The sequence below is a fragment of the Ooceraea biroi genome, chromosome 6, assembly GCF_003672135.1.
Source record: "Ooceraea biroi isolate clonal line C1 chromosome 6, Obir_v5.4, whole genome shotgun sequence".
Taxonomy (NCBI): Eukaryota; Metazoa; Arthropoda; class Insecta; order Hymenoptera; family Formicidae; genus Ooceraea; species Ooceraea biroi.
The window spans coordinates 9,832,688-9,851,146 of record NC_039511.1 but is presented as its reverse complement, the minus strand read 5'-3'; the positions used below and the strand labels follow the sequence as shown (position 1 = coordinate 9,851,146).

Genomic DNA, 18,459 nt, shown 5'->3' with positions numbered 1-18,459 from the left:
CGAGAGTATCAACGTAGATTTCCTAACAGGAGAGTACCAGATAGATTTAAAGCAACGAATTACTAATTCAGTTACTGAGATGCAACAAAATTTTCAGGAATGTCGTACTGTAACAAATTCTGTACTACGTCGATGTCTAGCTTGGATCGATGTGCAAGGACAACGTTTTGAAATGCGTCACTAAATCATTGCGTAGATAATTTTTATTTTTGTGAAAAAATCCGTTGTTACTTATCTCATATTTCTTTTCAATATTGGTTTATAACTTTGTAATAAAGCATTTCTAAGCAAACTCGATATAAAAATTTTTTCTTATTTCCACCAGTAGAATATGCTCCCGCAGTTTGTCGGTTAAAACCCGGGACACCCTGTATATACAATGCTTTTAAAAAATATAATGCATCAGATATTTAATTTGTCATATAATGAGAATAGAAATAGTATAATGTGCTTAGTTGTGATATAAGTAATGAACATGTAACACAATTAATATTTCTAGAATGGATAATTTTATTATAATAATACATCATTTTCTTATCATCTTCTTCATAGTAGTTTTAGGTATTTTATTTATGCACAGTGTTATACTATTTTGTTGCTAAATATAATACATATTACTACATTTTTCATATATATATTATTTCTGTATTTATGGTATATATTTTTATCTTATCTTGTAGAATACATGAAAGTAAAGTAAGACATTGTTGCTTTTGTTAACTGAAATATTTCATTTGTTTGTTTTATATTTTATATTAATTTGTTAATAAGTTTATTATTTTAAATATAAAAATATATTTAACATATATTACTAATTTTTACCGTTACGATGCATTACTAAGCTTTTAAAAAATTATAATACATTAGATATCTGATTTGTCATATAATGAAAATAGAAATAGAAAATAGAAATAGTAATGTGCTCAGTTCTGATATACATAAGTAATGAATATAATTAACATTTCTTATATCCAATATATATATATATATATATATATATAGTTATCTTTAGGGATATGTTTTTTTCTTATCTTCTTGTGGAATGCATGAAAGTAAAATAAGACAGCGTTGCTTTTGCCATCTATAATGTTTTATATTTATTCGTTGTTAATAATTTTATTAAGTTAAAAATATAAAAATGTACTTAATATATGTTTCTAATTTTTACCGTTGCCAGACAGTCGAAAGATGCTATGAACAGTCCTCCGCAAGTTAACTGAAATTCTTTGGCCTTTCTTTGCAAAAGCAATAGTATCAATTTTTGTACATGTAGAGGACACATGTACCATCGAATGCTGTATCTACAAGTAGTGATTCGATAATTTGAAAGATGGAATAGAAGGAGAAGAATGTTTGAGATCAGACGATAACTAAATAAAACGTTAATAACAATTTATATTTTTAATATAAACAATAGGAAAATGTTTGTACAGGTGACTGCATTTTAAAAAATGTCTCCCTTACGCCGCAGTATATACTTCATTATTGTGGTCTATCACATTCTGTCCAAACAAATTGGCAAAAAATACGTATAGAATAAGAACGAGTAGGTTTAAAGAAGGAACTGTAGCTTCCATTATATTATCTTCAAATGTTATGGTCTGAGAAACCTATATAGTGAATTTTAAATAGTTAATTGTAATTTGTGTGTTTATGTATATAATGTTCTGTTATATTGTATAGTATCATCATTCTATGCAGTGAATTGCAGTGAATTGCTATAATGAATTGCTTTCTCTAGTTTACTTTTTTCTTTTTCTGGAAGTTACTGCTATATGCTTTATACTATGATATTACATATTACTAAGACTGCTATACATTGTTGTGTGGCTAAATTAGTATCACACTGGAGACAAATACTTCATAATGTGAAAATAATGGAATTCAAATGAATGTAGGAAAGTACATTTGGGCAATACAAAACTCGCAGGCTTACTTGAAAAAGATTAAGACTCATTGTAATCACTGCGAGCAGTGTTAAACAAAAGTACATTGTGTCAAATCTGGTAATCAAATTCTCGCTCAATCTTTAATTACAAAATATAGTGCTCTATGTTACACACATGTGTATTATCATACATAAATATTTGGTTGTAACGAAAATATTATGTGCCTTTGCATATTATTTAGTCTTATTTTTTACGTTCCGTTAATATTTTTTGAAGAAACTTGCTGATCTCGTGGAGCGATATATAAGTAAATTGGCGATTCTTGTAACAATGTTTTAATATCTAATTTTCACTATTCACTTATTCATCTTTGTATTACAGTTTATAGGAAAGTTTATTCAAAAGCAAAGACTTTTGAAAGAAAGTCTAATACTAACTTGATGGCTTCTCGATGAATATTTACGGCATCAACTATTTTCTTAGATATCGAAAATTCGCTGTTTAAATTTTTACACTTGCTAATATCTTTTAGTACATTAATCTCCATCGCGTGTTCGATACGATAACTGTAACAAATATATATATTGAACAAAAATTGAACAATAATCACATAGTACATTGTTAAAATACATTGTTTTCAGTAGTAGTTTTGTAAACTTAATTCGATAAACACTGTTTTGTAAAATTTTCATGGCTGATTTTGTACCCAGTTTCATACCAAGCAATTCTGAACATTCCGCATGTATGTTGGAGATATGCAATCATTAGTGTTCCCGTTGTTATTAATGTTAATATTCCAATAAATAGAGCTGCATTCATGTGAAGCAAAATTACATAGTAATATTTTTGTTGATCAATAAAGTAGTCAGCAGCTACGTATAGCCGATGTGGTCGGCATCCGTTTATCGGCGTAACGTCATCGAGATAAGGTATTACAATTTGAATGGTCCAAAAAGTAAGGATCGCAATAAAGAAAATTACTAAAAGGTGTTAAAAATTCTTTTTTATATGTTTATCTAATTTTGTGTTTTCATTGTTATTATGTATATTACAATCAGTTTATGGATACAAGATATCAACATTTGCAAAACCTTGAATTTTAACATGTGCTTAGTACCTGAAGTTCGTGCCGTATTTATATATATTTATTGGAACATATGCAACATGCTACATGATTGTGTATAGACTGCGTTCGTTTTGTATATTTTCACATTGCTGGGATCAGCCTATCTTTATTCTACATTTATTGAACAATAAGGATAGATTCGCAAACGAACGTAGCCATAATGTGATTTACATTTATGCTGCAGGTGCATATTGCATGTATTCCTTTCCAGGGGCAGTTGGGATTGTTTTTCCAATTAAATATTACATTTATCATGTGAATACACTAAACAAAGTATATAATTAATGAAGTGAAAACATTTCATAAGTTCGTCTTACCAAGAACTGCAGCTGTATAATATTTTGCAGTCCTGCCATACTTTTGTATTATAGCGATTTCATTTTCATCTCTTAGTTTGGTGCACGCACAGTGCAGTTGTCCCATCAAATCCTTTAGCTGTTATTTAAATTTTTAATACAATTTATTACATTACAATTTTTTATATTACGTTTGCATATATTGGGTCGTCCGGAAAGTTCGTGCCGATTTTTAATAGATGGCGTTGGAACATGTCTGAATATATCAATGTTATTGAAAACATACGATTTATATACATATGCTTAAAGGTGACATTTCAACGCATCTTTAGGAAAAAAGTTGTTTCAGATAAATTGATTCGTGTCAGTTTTGTACTCTTTTGAAGATGGAAGAAAACAAAGAACATTTTAGACACTTGATGCTTTTCTATTACCGGAAAGGCAAAAATGCCTCACGAGCAACAAATTCGATATGTTCTGTTTACGGAGAAGGCTTTAGCTGAAAGAACCGTACGTAAGTGGTTCGCTAAGTTTAGAGCTGGTGATTTTAACCTTAAAGACCAAGAACGCTAGGGCAGACCCTCTACTACTGATGATGACCAAATCAAGACACTGATCGAGAATAACCCGCGCTACACGACACGTGAATTAGCAGAGATACTGAAAATATCGAAAACCACTGTCCGCGATCATGTAGTGAAGCTTGGTTACGTAAGTCGCTATGATGTATGGGTTCCGCATAATTTGGCCGAAAAAATTTAATGGATCGCATTTCCATCTGCGACTCGCTGTACAAACGCAACGAAAACGTACCATTTTTGAAGCAATTAGTGACGGGTGACGAAAAATGGATCATTTACAACAATGTAGAACGAAAAAGATCCTGGGGTAAGCGAAATGAACCAGCATTAACCACTCCGAAAGCCGGCCTTCATCCAAAAAAAGTCATGCTCTGTGTCTGGTGGGATTGGAAAGGAATCCTATATTATGAGCTCCTACCACACAACCAAATGATAAATGCAGATAAGTACTGCTCGCAACTGGACGAATTAAAGACAGCGATTCAGGAAAAACGTCCAGAATTAGCTAATAGGAAGGACGTCGTGTTCCATCAGGACAATGCCAGACCTCATATTTCTTTGACTATCCGACAAAAATTGTTGGAGTTTGGCTGGGATGTGCTACCTCACCCACCGTATTCACCAGACATTACACCTTCAGACTTTCACTTATTTAGGTCTTTGCAAAATTCTCTTAGCGGCAAGAACTTCAACTCTTTGATCGACATAAAAAACCACCTTCAGGAGTTTTCGCCGAGAAACCTAAGAAGTTCTGGGAGAATGGAATCTTCCAGTTGCGTGAAAGATAGACAAAGGTTGTGAAACAAAACGGTGCATACATAAGTCAATAAATATTTATCGACATAAAAAAATGTTGCCTTTGAATTTTCCTTCAAAATCGGCACGAACTTTCCGGACGACCCAATATAAGAACATAAGAACATGAACCAGTTTTTCAACTGCATTATTATTTAATAAATGGAATTCTAATTATTATAGCAAATATAATAACTGTATCTACTAACGTACTATTTTGATGTTAAATCGGTATGAACTGTAAAATATCATCAACATGGTTAAGAACAGAACAGAGGAGAGAACTTTAACAGCAAATTTGGGAGTGACATTTGATGTAAAAACTGTAGTTATCTACAAAACAGTAAATGTGATTTAATGGTTTATTGTGAAAGAAGGATATGTGCGCGCGTACGCGTGAAGTGTATTTTTAAGCCTGCTTGATATATAAAATAAAAAAATAAACTTTAAACTTTGAATTATAATTGGTTTGCAGTACTTACAGTGTATCGAGGAAGCATGTATAATATCTTAATTAGATACATTTATAATACAGGGTGTCCCGGGTTTTAACCGACAAACTGCGGGAGCATATTCTACTGGTGGAAATAAGAAAACATTTTTATATCGAGTTTGCTTAGAAATGCTTTATTACAAAGTTATAAACCAATATTGAAAAGAAATATGAGATAAGTAACAACGGATTTTTTCACAAAAATAAAAATTATCTACGCAATGATTTAGTGACGCATTTCAAAACGTTGTCCTTGCACATCGATCCAAGCTAGACATCGACGTAGAACAGAATTTGTTACAGTACGACATTCCTGAAAATTTTGTTGCATCTCAGTAACTGAATTAGTAATTCGTTGCTTTAAATCTATCTGGTACTCTCCTGTTAGGAAATCTACGTTGATACTCTCGTACGGCAGCTCGTGCATTTCCGTCACAGAATCCGTACACGAAATGAATATCAGTGTATTCCTCATTTGAAAACACTTTTGGCATTCTGATAGTAATTGCTAGTTGACACGACGATTGAAATCTAACAGCTACTGTTGTGAAAGTAACAATCATACTGAATCGTTTCAACATAGTGAACATGAATACATGTGAATACACGTAACATAAACATCTTCGACCTTCCAAATTCTACACTATGTTCCGTTGTTACTTATCTCATATTTCTTTTCAATATTGGTTTATAACTTTGTAATGAAGCATTTCTAAGCAAACTCGATATAAGAATTTTTTCTTATTTCCACTAGTAGAATATGCTCCCGCAGTTTGTCGGTTAAAACCCGGGACACCCTGTATATAAATTATACTATAAATGCACAATGCAATTAACATTATAAATGGTAATAATAAATTTTATATATTACACACGAGTAAGGTGTATAGTTGTTGTTTATAGATTACGAAATACTGAATATATTCTGAATAAAGTTAAGTCGTAGCTGAAGATATTGATGGATCTTAGTTATAAAACGCTATCGATTCTTCAAATTAGCTCTGATGCTACATATTATGTACATGTGAAAAAGAGTTTTTACATGTAATACATATAACATATGGATATTTATTATCTTCCACTCTCTCACGCTAGCCCTATCTGATACTCAATGATAATAGTGTAAAATCATAATTTTTTTACCTGGCAGATAATAGCAGTCATGAGAACTGTCGAGATTAAAATAAATTGAAGTTGGACTAGTTTTGATTGTTGAAACGGCCATAGTGCAGTACTTTGCAAAAGAATTCTATTCAGATTAAAATACGGCGCTTCGAGACAGATCATGCCAGTGCAACGTTCAAAATACATGTGACTGCGAAAAGGAAAGAGGCGCATATCCCCTCTTTCTTTATCGATTGAACAAATGCTGCCTCTTCTTATTCTTTTTTTTCTAGTATAATTTAGGAGGTGAATTTATCCAATTCGGTGTAATTTATGTATCGACTATAAAATATATGCAATAGTGAAGTAGGAGTTCGTATAATGTGTAAAGTACTATAGCGTGTACTGTTAAACAATCGATTCAGCAATGCATAAAATGTAACAGCTGCTTTATCTCATGAAAGAAAAGAAAAATGTTAAATTATGAGACTATTCCTTAACGTATGCATTCTTCTATTTCTATTGTAATATTCTTTATTTTATTGCTATTCTCAGTGTACATCTCGCGATCTGATGAGAATATTGAATTTGAAATATCGTATAATTAATTTTTGTATAAGAACAACTAAGATTATTTGAGATAAATGAGAATGTTTTAGGCGGTTCTGTGACGTTGATGATAAATCTCTTTTTTTTCATAGAAGTTTTGTTTAGACTTACGTATATCTATATAACGTATCTCTGTACTATTTTTTCTAATTATATTTTATATATATATACACAAAATGCTTTTAAAAAATATAATGCATTAGATATCTGATTTTTCGTATAATGATGATAGAAATAGTATATGTTCTGTTCTGATATAAGTAATGAACACTGTCAGTAGTATTACTAGTATGGATAATTTTATTATAATTATACATAATTGTTTTGTCATCTTAGTACAAGAAAATTTTAGGCATTTTATTTATGCTCATAGTTATAATCTTTTTTATCCTAAATATGAAACATCATTATATTTTTATATGTACACAATTTCTTTTGTGGTATATTTTTATCATATCATCGTGCTGAATGTATGAGAGTAAGATAAGACATCGTTGCTTTTACTAACTGCATAATCTTTAAACATAAAATGTAGCGTTGTAATACAAACATATATTGTCAGATAAATATTAATTTGTCATTTGAATATTATGACTCGTGGCATGACTATTAGGACTATTGCATTATTTCTGTCGTATTTGTGGATAAAATTAAAATTGACATAATTTTGAGAAAGCATTTATTTAATCAACAACATATTGACCATTATTATTCATAACGTGTCACCATTTATTGGGCAACTTGTCAATTCCAAATGCAAACGATTTTTATATTTTTGACCGAAGAATTCTGACAGTACATTATTCACGTTATCATTATTTAAAATTTTTTTCCCATTCAAAAATTTTATAAAACAAAAATAATTGATATTCTGACGGTGCGATATCAGGGGAATGAGGTGAATGGGGAAGAATTTCATCGCTCAGCTCATTCAGTTTCTGTCTATTCTTTAATGCGGTATTCTTTAATGTGGTCGGGTGTTGTCATGTGAAAAGACAACGCTCTTTCGATTAGCCAAAACTGATCATTTTTCCTTGATTGCATCTAATCGTAACAACTGCTTACAGCAGTATTAGCGATAATGCTTTGACCGGATGGCGGAAGCTCATAATGTACAGGGTCTTTTCTATTTCACCAGATATAGAACATTCTTTTTTATTGCTTTTCGTCGCCAAATCAATGACTAGCCGATTCAAAAAAGGCTAAAAATTGGGTCGTGCCAACAACGAAAAGCATATGGTAATGCGGGTGGCCAAATTGATTTTTTAAAATTCATGCGGAATCCATTGTCCAAACTTTTGAACATGTTCTAGTTAATTTATACGTCGAGATACTGTTGTATGATCAAAACCCATTTTTTCCAATGTCCCATATGTCCTTGCTAGATAAAAATAGATTTTCAACAAATAAATAAGGCTTTTAGGATATCGTCATTGAAATTTGAGTGCCTACTGATATGCAGCTCATCTTCGAGATTGAAATTTCCAGTATGAAATTTGGATAATCATCTTTGAATCAGCCTAACGTCTACAACATCTTCCTATAATATTGTACATAATTTCGTAACTGCAGTTGCCCTACCGACTTTTGGAAACTCGTAGAGCATACAGTGTCTGAGATGAATTCTGTCAGTTTCCATATTAAGCACTGAAAATTTAAAAAAATAAATGTTAATTTCAAAAGTACGTGGTCTTATAAAGACAATTGAAGGTAGTATGCAGCCAATATAGCAGCGCAGTTCAAACTTAAATCTAATAATAATTTATTGTGCGTCGAAGATAAGCACACAAATACGACAGAAATTATTACCAACCTAATATTTAATAGTATTTTATATGGCATCTTAATTTTCTGAATGAAATAGCGGAACTCTCTTTCTCTCTAATAATGGAATTAAATTGTCGATTCGAGTAACAATGTTATTGATGATCTTTTTTACGCTTTCCATATCTATTTCTTTAATAAAGTTTGTAGACAATTACGCAGTTTCTTAAAGTTTTAATGCTAACTTCATAGCTTCCCGATGAATATTTACTGCACAAATTATTTCTTCAGAAATCGAAGGTTCTCTCTTTATATTAATACTCTTTTGTATGTTAATCTCCATCGCGTTTTCGATCCGATAACTGTAACGAATATATATCATATTATCTAAAGGAATAAATTTTTATTTTTTATTGTTTAAAAAGAGATATAATACTTATTGATTGTAGCTTTGTAATTTAAAATCGATTAACACTGTTTTAACATATTTTTATGTCCGAATTCATACCAAGCAATTTTGAACATTCCGCATGTATGTTGGAGATATGCAATCATCAATATTCCCATCGTTAACAATAAAACTGCTCCAAAAATCATGGCTGTATCTATGTGAAGCAGAATTAAGTGGAAAAAGTTTTGTTCACCCATAATGTTCTCGGTAGCTATTTGTAAGCGAGGTGGTTGAGATCCGTTTATAGGTGAAACCACGCTGGAAAAAGCTACTACAATTTGACTAACAAGAAAAACGCATCCTTCACTAGAGAGAGCTACTAAACAGTAATAAAAATTCTTGTTTAAGTTTATCTTACTTTATATTTCTGAATGTTTTATCGTCATTAATCACTTTATAAATAAAAAATCATTTTAAAAATAAATGGATATAAGGTATCATGAATTACAATCCATACATGATTACAACCTTTTTACTTTCTTAATAGTTTTGCGTTTCATTTAAATTAAAAGTATTTGGATATCAATATGCATATAATATGTCATTCACGTGTATATGATATATGTATATGTGACATATATAATTTCTTTTCTGGTCAATTAAAATTTCTTTTTCTAATCAATTACAATTGATTTCTCAGTCAAATGTCTATGAACGCGTTGAATGAAACATATAATTAATGACAGATAAAAATTCTATAAGTTCGTCTTACCAATAAGTGCAGCTGTATAACGTCTTGCCTCCCAGCCATACTATTGTATTATACTAATTTTGTTTTTATCTGTTACTTTGGTACATGCATAATGAAGTTGCTGCATTAACTTCTTTATCTATTATAATAATTCTTATATTATGTTTGTACAGATAAAAATGAGAGAAGGTTTTTAATATTTTAATTTTAATATTTTATTCCGGTCAAAATCTTTACATTATTCAGTAACTTACATATTTTATGTTAAATCGAAATGAACTGTAATGTATGAGTGAAAACATTAAGAAGAATATGCGAGATAAAACTTTAAGAACATACTTGAGACTGATTTTTGCAAGCATAAATGTAGTTAGCTGTAAACAGTAAATATTTAATACATTATTATGAAAATTGTTATAAAGATTTTTTACTGCCTGACTCATAAAGTATGAATATTAATCGTTACACTGTAATTGTTTTATTGTAGTATATCCAAAAGTGCATTGAGAACGCGCGCGTGCATCTCTCTCTCCACTCTCCCTCCCTTCCCCTCATCTCTTTCATTCTGTGTGTCGTGTATGTGCACGTGCGCATAGTGTGTGTAAAATGTTTTGAATATATACCATTATGATATAATATATATTTAACGTGTTTAATATTGCAATATGTATGTGCATTAGGCACACTAGTTTATTTAGAACAAGTTGGTAACTATATTATTGATAAAATTAAGTCACAACTAAGAATATTTTATATTGATAATTATAAAAAGAAAATGTTTTTATCTGTATAGATTAATCATACATTTTATGTATTTGTGTAAAAAAATTCTGTGACTGCAGAAAAGACAGGCGTGTATTATCCGCTCTCTCTGTATCGATCGGAAGAATACTCCCATTCTTTTTTCTACTATAATTTAGAGGACGAATTTCTCCAATTCTATAGCAATTTGCTATAGACTATACCGTACAATTATGAGATAGGGGTAGATGCATTGTAAATTACTGTAGCGTGTACGGTTAAGCGATCGATTTAACAATGCGTAAAATGTAACAGATGTTTTATTTCATATAGGGAAAAAATATCATACAACAATACGAGAATATTTCATGTGACATATTCACGTATTGTTATATGATATTTGGTATACGACAGCACGCAACCATGCATTCTTCCGTTTCCGTTGTAATATTCGTTTTTTGTATTGTGCAATGCTGATTATACGTCTCGATCTTGGGAATATTCACTTTGTAGTATCATTTTACTCTATCAACTAATAAGTGCTGTGTTAGAGTAAATAACATTATCTAAAAGAAATGATAATGCTTTATATGCTTTTGTAAGGTTGGTTGGTAGATCTAGTTTATTTATCATCTAGTATTTATATAGACTTATATATTTCTACATGACAATTATAATACTAAACTATTTATTGTAATAATATTTAATGAGTATATATTGTATACGTACTAATGCTTTAAAAATATGAAGTGCATTAATTTTGTGATTTGGTATATAATCAAAATGGAACTAGTATAATATGCCTCAATTCTTATCAAGTAATAAACATATAACACATTTATATACTTTTGGTATGGATTATTTTATTATAATTATACATAATTTTCTTATCATCTTAGTAGAAAAAATTGAGGTATTTTATTCTGAGAGTGATAATCTTTGATAGTTTAAATATGAAAAATATTTCTATATTTTTATCACAAATATATCATTTCTCTCTTCTGTGATATATTTTTATCTTATTATCTTGCTGAATATATGAGAGTAAAATAAGACATCGTTGCTTTTACTAACTGCAATGTTTCATATGTGTTTGTTATTAATACTTTCATTCTTTTAAGTATAAAACTGTATTTATCACATGTTGTTCATTTATACCGTTGCAAGACACTCGAACGATGCTATGAATAATCCTCCGCAAGTTAAATGAAATTCTTTCGCTTTCCTTTGCAAAAGCACCAGTATTAGCCTTTGTTCATGAAGGGGACACTTGTACCACCGCATGTTGTAGCTATAAATTTTATGCATGAGTAATGGCTCGATAATTTAAAAAATGAAATAGAAGAAGGAGAATGTTTTAAATCAAACGCTAACTTTATGAAATGGCTAAATAAGTATTTATATTTTCTATACAAAAATTCGTAAGAAAAATTTTCGTATTTGATAATTGCATTTAATAAGTTATCTTGCTTACGCGGCATTATATATTTCATTATTGTGATCCGTTACATTCTGCCCAATGAAATTGGCAAAAAACACATATAGAATGATAACGAGAACGCTCGCAGTAGGAAATATAGCTTCCGTTATTTTCTCTTTAGATGTTACAGTCTCCGAAATCTAAATCATAAATGTGGCAATTATAATTATTTTTGTATTCTTCTCTTAGCGTATTATGTTATATATACAATGCATTAATTGTTTTCTCTTTTTTTTAGAAAATTATTGTTATATATTGTTATATAAGTATTGTTATACTTTAGTTTTTAGTTTATACCAAGACATAAATGTACTAGCTGCCATTATGTAATTATTGGTACCACCTAGAGAAGAATCCTTTTAGAATGAAACAAAGGAATGGAATTCGAAGGAATTGTACAAAAATATATGTAAGCAATTAGATATTCGTAAACTTACTTCAAAAAAGTTGAGGCTCAATGTGATTACCGCAAGCACTGTTAAACAGAAGTACATTGTATCAAATCTGGATATTAAAAGCTCGGATAATCTTTAAACATAAAATATAGTGCTGTATATAATACACATATATACTGTCAGATAAATATTAGTTTGTCACATGAATATTATGAATCCATATTATTCCATATTATTTATGAGTATTTTGTATGACATCTTAACAATTTCTGAATAAACTACCAGATCTCTTTTTCTCATTAGCTCAATAATAGGATTAAATTGTCAATTTATGCAACAACTGTATTGATGGCTATTTTTACGATTTACATATCTATTTTTCTAATAAAATTTATATCCAGTGTTTTAAAATTCTGATGCTCACTTCATAGCTTCCCGATGAATATTTACTGCATAAATTATTTTTTCAGAAATCGGACGTCCTATTTTTAGATTGCTATTCTTTGGTATGTTAATCTCCATCGCGTTTTCGATACGATAACTAACAAATATGTATAATATATGTTAAAGAATAATATTTTCTATTTTCTATTACATAAAATAAAATAATTTTCGATTGTAGTTTTGTAATTTCAAATCAATTAATACTGTTTTGACAAGTTTTGAGGTCTTAAATCATACCAGGCAATTTTGAACATTCCGCATGTATGTTGGAGATATGCAATCATCAATGTTCCCATCGCTATCCATGATATTACTCCAATAATCATGGCAGTATCTATGTGAGGCAGAATTAAGGGAAAAAAGTTTTGTTCACCAATAATGTATTCGGTCGTTTTCTGCAAACGAGGTAGTCGAGATTCGTTTATAGGTAGAACTACGTCGGAAAAAGCTACAGCAATTTGACTGAGAAAAAAAGCACATCCTTCGCCAGAGAAACCTACTAAATTATAACAATTCTTGTTTAAGTTTATCTTAATTTGTTTTTTAATGTTTTATCAATATTATCACTTTGCAACTTGTAAATGGATACAGGTATGAATTGCACTCTGTACATGATTTCAATCATTTTTTTCAGCATTATTGTAGTGAAATTCCGAAACAAAAATATTATATACATACATATACATACATACATAGAAGTCCTAAATGATTTTTTTTGTTAAATAATGTCTAATAAAGTAGTAATTATTGAGTAAAATCAATCCTATCAACGCCGTCCTTTAGAAATATACATGCTGTGAGTCACAGACTGTCTTAACATGAGCATGAGCAGCGGCAGAGTATTCACGCACACTACCAAGCGCTCGACTCACTGACGTATACCCAGCTAAAGGCGCTGATTGGATAGACGGTTACTCAATAATTACTACTTTATTAAACATTAAAAAAAAGAAATAGTGCAAGATTTTTCGACTCAGTTTTTCATGAGAAACATCACTGCTGTGTAAATAGTGGGCGCGACTCAAATTACACCCTCTGTGTGTGTGTGTGTAAAATAATTTTGTCTCGGAATTTCATTAAAATAATGCTACGAGCTTTTGTTACAATACAATATACATAAGTAATATGTATATATACATTATGTACACTCACTCCCAAAAAAAGCGGTACACTAAAATTTAGGGAAAAATTTACCAACCTTCAAATGATCATAACTTGGTAAATAATGAAGATAAAAATATGTTCAAAAATGCAAAATGAAGCTTCAAGTATCCACTTTAAGAATATTTGAATGGCAATTATGGTCGGCCATTTGATTCAAAATGACGGATGACAAAATGAGAGGATGCAAAAGTGATAACCGAAAGTCCGAGTTTGTGACGGTGCATGGCGTGAATTAGATATCGCAGCCTAATGGGACCAAATGCAAATGAAAATATAGTGTTATCTTTAAAATGCTTTTTACCGAGCTCGATGCGATCATTTTTCGCTGAGTTGTGCAACTTTAAAAAAGAAAACACTCTGTTAAGTAAATTTGGAGTATCTCAACAAAAAATGATCGCATCGAGCTTTGTAAAAAAGTGTTTTAAAGATAAAACTCTATACTTTTATATGCATTTAGTCCCATTGGGCTGCAATACCTACTTTACACCATGTGCCATCGCAAACTCGAATCTTCATTTATCAATTTCGCATGCTCTCCCTTTCCGCCATTGTAAAAAACTCGTCGTGCACAATTTCGATTTAAATTGCGAAAAGTAGGGTTTCAAAGCTTTAAAACCGTTTTTGAAATTTTGTGCTAGGATAGTTAGGTACCGAGATATTCAATTTCGAATTTGCAATATCGTCGATTCAGCAAGGCCTAAGGAATTAGAAAACCCTGCGGTTCGTTTAGTTCTTTTATAATTCCAACTGTTGCGTTCATTATTCTTTATACTCCAAATCCTTCTTATGTGGTGTGTGCGTGTGTGGGTGTAGGTGTGTGTGTGTGTGTGTGTGTGTGTCACAAGGATGAGGACCCCGTGGTTCGTCAGTTCCACAATAATTTAAGACTCCAAACCCTCCTTGTGGTGTGTGTGTGTGTGTGCGCGCGCGCGCACACACACACACCTACACCCACACACGCACACACCACATAAGAAGGATTTGGAGTATAAAGAATAATGAACGCAACAGTTGGAATTATAAAAGAACTAAACGAACCGCAGGGTTTTCTAATTCCTTAGGCCTTGCTGAATCGACAATATTGCAAATTCGAAATTGAATATCTCGGTACCTAACTATCCTAGCACAAAATTTCAAAAACGGTTTTAAAGCTTTGAAACCCTACTATTCGCAATTTAAATCGAAATTGTGCACGACGAGTTTTTTACAATGGCGGAAAGGGAGAGCATGCGAAATTGATAAATGAAGATTCGAGTTTGCGATGGCACATGGTGTAAAGTAGGTATTGCAGCCCAATGGGACTAAATGCATATAAAAGTATAGAGTTTTATCTTTAAAACACTTTTTTACAAAGCTCGATGCGATCATTTTTTGTTGAGATACTCCAAATTTACTTAACAGAGTGTTTTCTTTTTTAAAGTTGCACAACTCAGCGAAAAATGATCGCATCGAGCTCGGTAAAAAGCATTTTAAAGATAACACTATATTTTCATTTGCATTTGGTCCCATTAGGCTGCGATATCTAATTCACGCCATGCACCGTCACAAACTCGGACTTTCGGTTATCACTTTTGCATCCTCTCATTTTGTCATCCGTCATTTTGAATCAAATGGCCGACCATAATTGCCATTCAAATATTCTTAAAGTGGATACTTGAAGCTTCATTTTGCATTTTTGAACATATTTTTATCTTCATTATTTACCAAGTTATGATCATTTGAAGGTTGGTGAATTTTTCCCTAAATTTTAGTGTACCGCTTTTTTTGGGAGTGAGTGTATATTGTATTGTATATACAGGGTGTCCCGGGTTTTAACCGACAAACTGCGGGAGCATATTCTACTAGTGGAAATAAGAAAAAATTCTTATATCGAGTTTGCTTAGAAATGCTTTATTACAAAGTTATAAACCAATATTGAAAAGAAATATGAGATAAGTAACAACGGATTTTTTCACAAAAATAAAAATTATCTACGCAATGATTTAGTGACGCATTTCAAAATGTTGTCCTTGCACATCGATCCAAGCTAGACATCGACGTAGAACAGAATTTGTTACAGTACGACATTCCTGAAAATTTTGTTGCATCTCAGTAACTGAATTAGTAATTCGTTGCTTTAAATCTATCTGGTACTCTCCTGTTAGGAAATCTACGTTGATACTCTCGTACGGCAGCTCGTGCATTTCCGTCACAGAATCCGTACACGAAATGAATATCAGTGTATTCCTCATTTGAAAACACTTTTGGCATTCTGATAGTAATTGCTAGTTGACACGACGATTGAAATCTAACAGCTACTGTTGTGAAAGTAACAATCATACTGAATCGTTTCAACATAGTGAACATGAATACATGTGAATACACGTAACATAAACATCTTCGACCTTCCAAATTCTACACTATGTTCCGTTGTTACTTATCTCATATTTCTTTTCAATATTGGTTTATAACTTTGTAATAAAGCATTTCTAAGCAAACTCGATATAAGAATTTTTTCTTATTTCCACTAGTAGAATATGCTCCCGCAGTTTGTCGGTTAAAACCCGGGACACCCTGTATATGCATAAATATTCAACTATATATGCGTCATTTTTGTTTTAGTAACATTTGCCATTTTTGTAATAGGTTCATGATTTCATCTTTCTACATCTTGTTATCTTTTTCTCATTAAAAAACATTAAACGGACTTTTGTTATAACCCAATACATATAATATGTGATTCATACTTATACTTTATGTCTGTAAAACATATATATGTACTTTTTTCCGGTAAATTAAAATTGATTTCTCGTGAAATGTCTATAGTGAATATATAATTAGCGTTGTATAAAAGTTTTGTTAATTTATCTTACCAACAAGTATAGCCGTATAACGTTTTGCCTCCCAGCCATACTGTTGTATTATTGCAATTTCAGTTTTATCTGTTAGTTTGGTACATGCACAGTGAAGTCGTTGCATTAATTTTTTTATCTATTGTTATAATAACTCTGAATATTTTGTTTGTGTAGATACAAATGAGATAAAGTTTGTATTTATAATATTTTATCTGTCTATAATTTTTGCAGTACCCCGCATAGTACATTATTTAATAACTTACACTTTTGATGTTAATCCGAAATGAACCGTAATGTACGACCAGAATCATCAAGAAGAATATACGAGATAAAGCTTTAAGAACATCTTTGAAACTAAGTTTTGAAGTCATACATGCAGGTATCTGTAAGCAGTATATATTTAACATATTATTATCAAAAGTCTTATGAAAATTTTTCATAATTATCTATACAGCTATTTTATTCATGAAATGTGAACTTTAATTATTAATTATTACTTATTAAATATACTTAAACTGTAATTATATACTGTATTCAAGTATGCATGAGAACACTCGCGCGCGCTTTGTGTGTGTGTGAATGTGTAAAATGTTTTGACTATATATATCATTTAATACAGATTTAACACGTTTAATATTCTAATATGTATGTGTATTCGACGAACTAGTTTATTTAGATCTGAAACTGAATGAACTGGTAATTATGTTAGTGATAAAATTAAGTCACAGCAAAAACAATATTTTGTGTTAATATTCATAAAAGTAAATGCTATGTTTCTTCAGTGAGCTAATACTACATTTTGTGTATTGTACTTACGAAAATATTTTTGATAATATATTATTATCAAGTACAAGTATTGACAACATATAGCTGTTTTGGCAGACTAGTAATCTTATAAAAGTACTGGATTTTACCTGACATACAATAGCAGATATTAAAATAGTCAAAATAATAATAGACTGGAATTGAACGAGTTTTGATTGTTGAAACGGCCATAATGCAATAGACTGCAAAAGAATTCTGTTAAGAGTAAAATATTCCGCTTCGAGACAGATCATGTCAGGGCAACATTCAGAACACATGTGACTGCGGAAAAAAAGAGGCGCATATATCTCCCCCACTCTTTCTTTATCGATCGAACCAATATTGCATCTCATTTTTTTCTACTATAATTTAGTAGGTGAATTTCTTCAATTCGGTGCAATTTGCTGTAAATTACGTGTAATGATGAAATAGGGTGCAGTATAAATGACTTAACGTTTACCGTTAAGTAATCGATTTAATAATGCATAAAATGTAACATGTGTTTTATTTCATATAAGGAAAAATGTCATATTAAGATATGAGAATATTTCTTAGGAAACACATGCAGGAACGTATTCTTCCGTTTTCATTCGGATATTCTTTATTTTATTGTGCTATTGCCTGTCTCGATTTTGGTAATATCCATTTTGAAGTACCAACTTAGTATCAATTACTTGCTGCATAAGAACAAATGACATCATTTCACGTATATAATGATGTTTTATATGCTTATATCAGGTTGGTTACTAGATCTATTTTATTTATCATTGGTTATTTATATAGACATACGTATGTCTA

At 30.8% G+C, this 18,459-nt stretch overlaps 3 protein-coding genes and 2 long non-coding RNA genes across 12 annotated transcripts in view; 3 read left to right on the top strand and 2 right to left on the bottom strand.

Moving 5' to 3' along the window:
* The window catches only part of LOC105286974 (CCR4-NOT transcription complex subunit 6-like), a 601,608-nt gene that overhangs the window by 428,840 nt on the left and 154,309 nt on the right, over nt 1–18,459 (top strand). The window lies entirely within an intron of this gene.
* Nucleotides 995–6,551, bottom strand: LOC105279098. 4 transcript variants are annotated; one of them, XM_026970674.1, is made up of 9 exons: nt 6,324–6,551; nt 4,901–5,020; nt 3,333–3,450; nt 2,596–2,869; nt 2,327–2,455; nt 1,937–2,027; nt 1,465–1,610; nt 1,169–1,370; nt 995–1,081 (listed from the first exon to the last, which is right to left on the bottom strand). In XM_026970674.1, the coding sequence occupies exons 1-9, from the start codon at nt 6,516–6,518 to the stop codon at nt 1,028–1,030; spliced, it is 1,329 nt and encodes a 442-aa protein (XP_026826475.1). In that variant the 5' UTR covers nt 6,519–6,551; the 3' UTR covers nt 995–1,027. The 4 variants fall into 4 exon arrangements, with proteins under 4 accessions (XP_026826475.1, XP_026826477.1, XP_026826476.1 ...); XM_026970676.1 differs by having other exon boundaries at nt 1,169–1,301; XM_026970675.1 differs by having other exon boundaries at nt 2,608–2,869.
* Nucleotides 1,460–12,974, top strand: LOC109611502. Its single transcript, XR_003406717.1, has 3 exons — nt 1,460–1,546; nt 12,304–12,429; nt 12,886–12,974. It is a non-coding gene; the product is annotated as an uncharacterized LOC109611502 (long non-coding RNA).
* LOC113562188 lies at nt 5,014–6,747 on the top strand. The gene is made up of 2 exons (XR_003406718.1): nt 5,014–5,223; nt 6,063–6,747. It is a non-coding gene; the product is annotated as an uncharacterized LOC113562188 (long non-coding RNA).
* On the bottom strand, nt 6,583–18,444 carry LOC105287080. 4 transcript variants are annotated; one of them, XM_026970681.1, is made up of 9 exons: nt 17,772–18,444; nt 17,121–17,240; nt 16,876–16,993; nt 13,097–13,358; nt 12,840–12,956; nt 12,458–12,548; nt 12,015–12,160; nt 11,699–11,831; nt 6,583–7,400 (listed from the first exon to the last, which is right to left on the bottom strand). In XM_026970681.1, exons 1-9 carry the CDS (start codon nt 18,012–18,014, stop codon nt 7,350–7,352), a joined length of 1,281 nt encoding a protein of 426 aa, XP_026826482.1. In that variant the 5' UTR covers nt 18,015–18,444; the 3' UTR covers nt 6,583–7,349. The 4 variants fall into 4 exon arrangements, with proteins under 4 accessions (XP_026826482.1, XP_019889804.1, XP_011350800.2 ...); XM_020034245.2 differs by lacking the exon at nt 6,583–7,400 and adding an exon at nt 11,384–11,613 and having other exon boundaries at nt 17,674–18,444; XM_011352498.3 differs by lacking the exon at nt 6,583–7,400 and adding an exon at nt 11,384–11,613.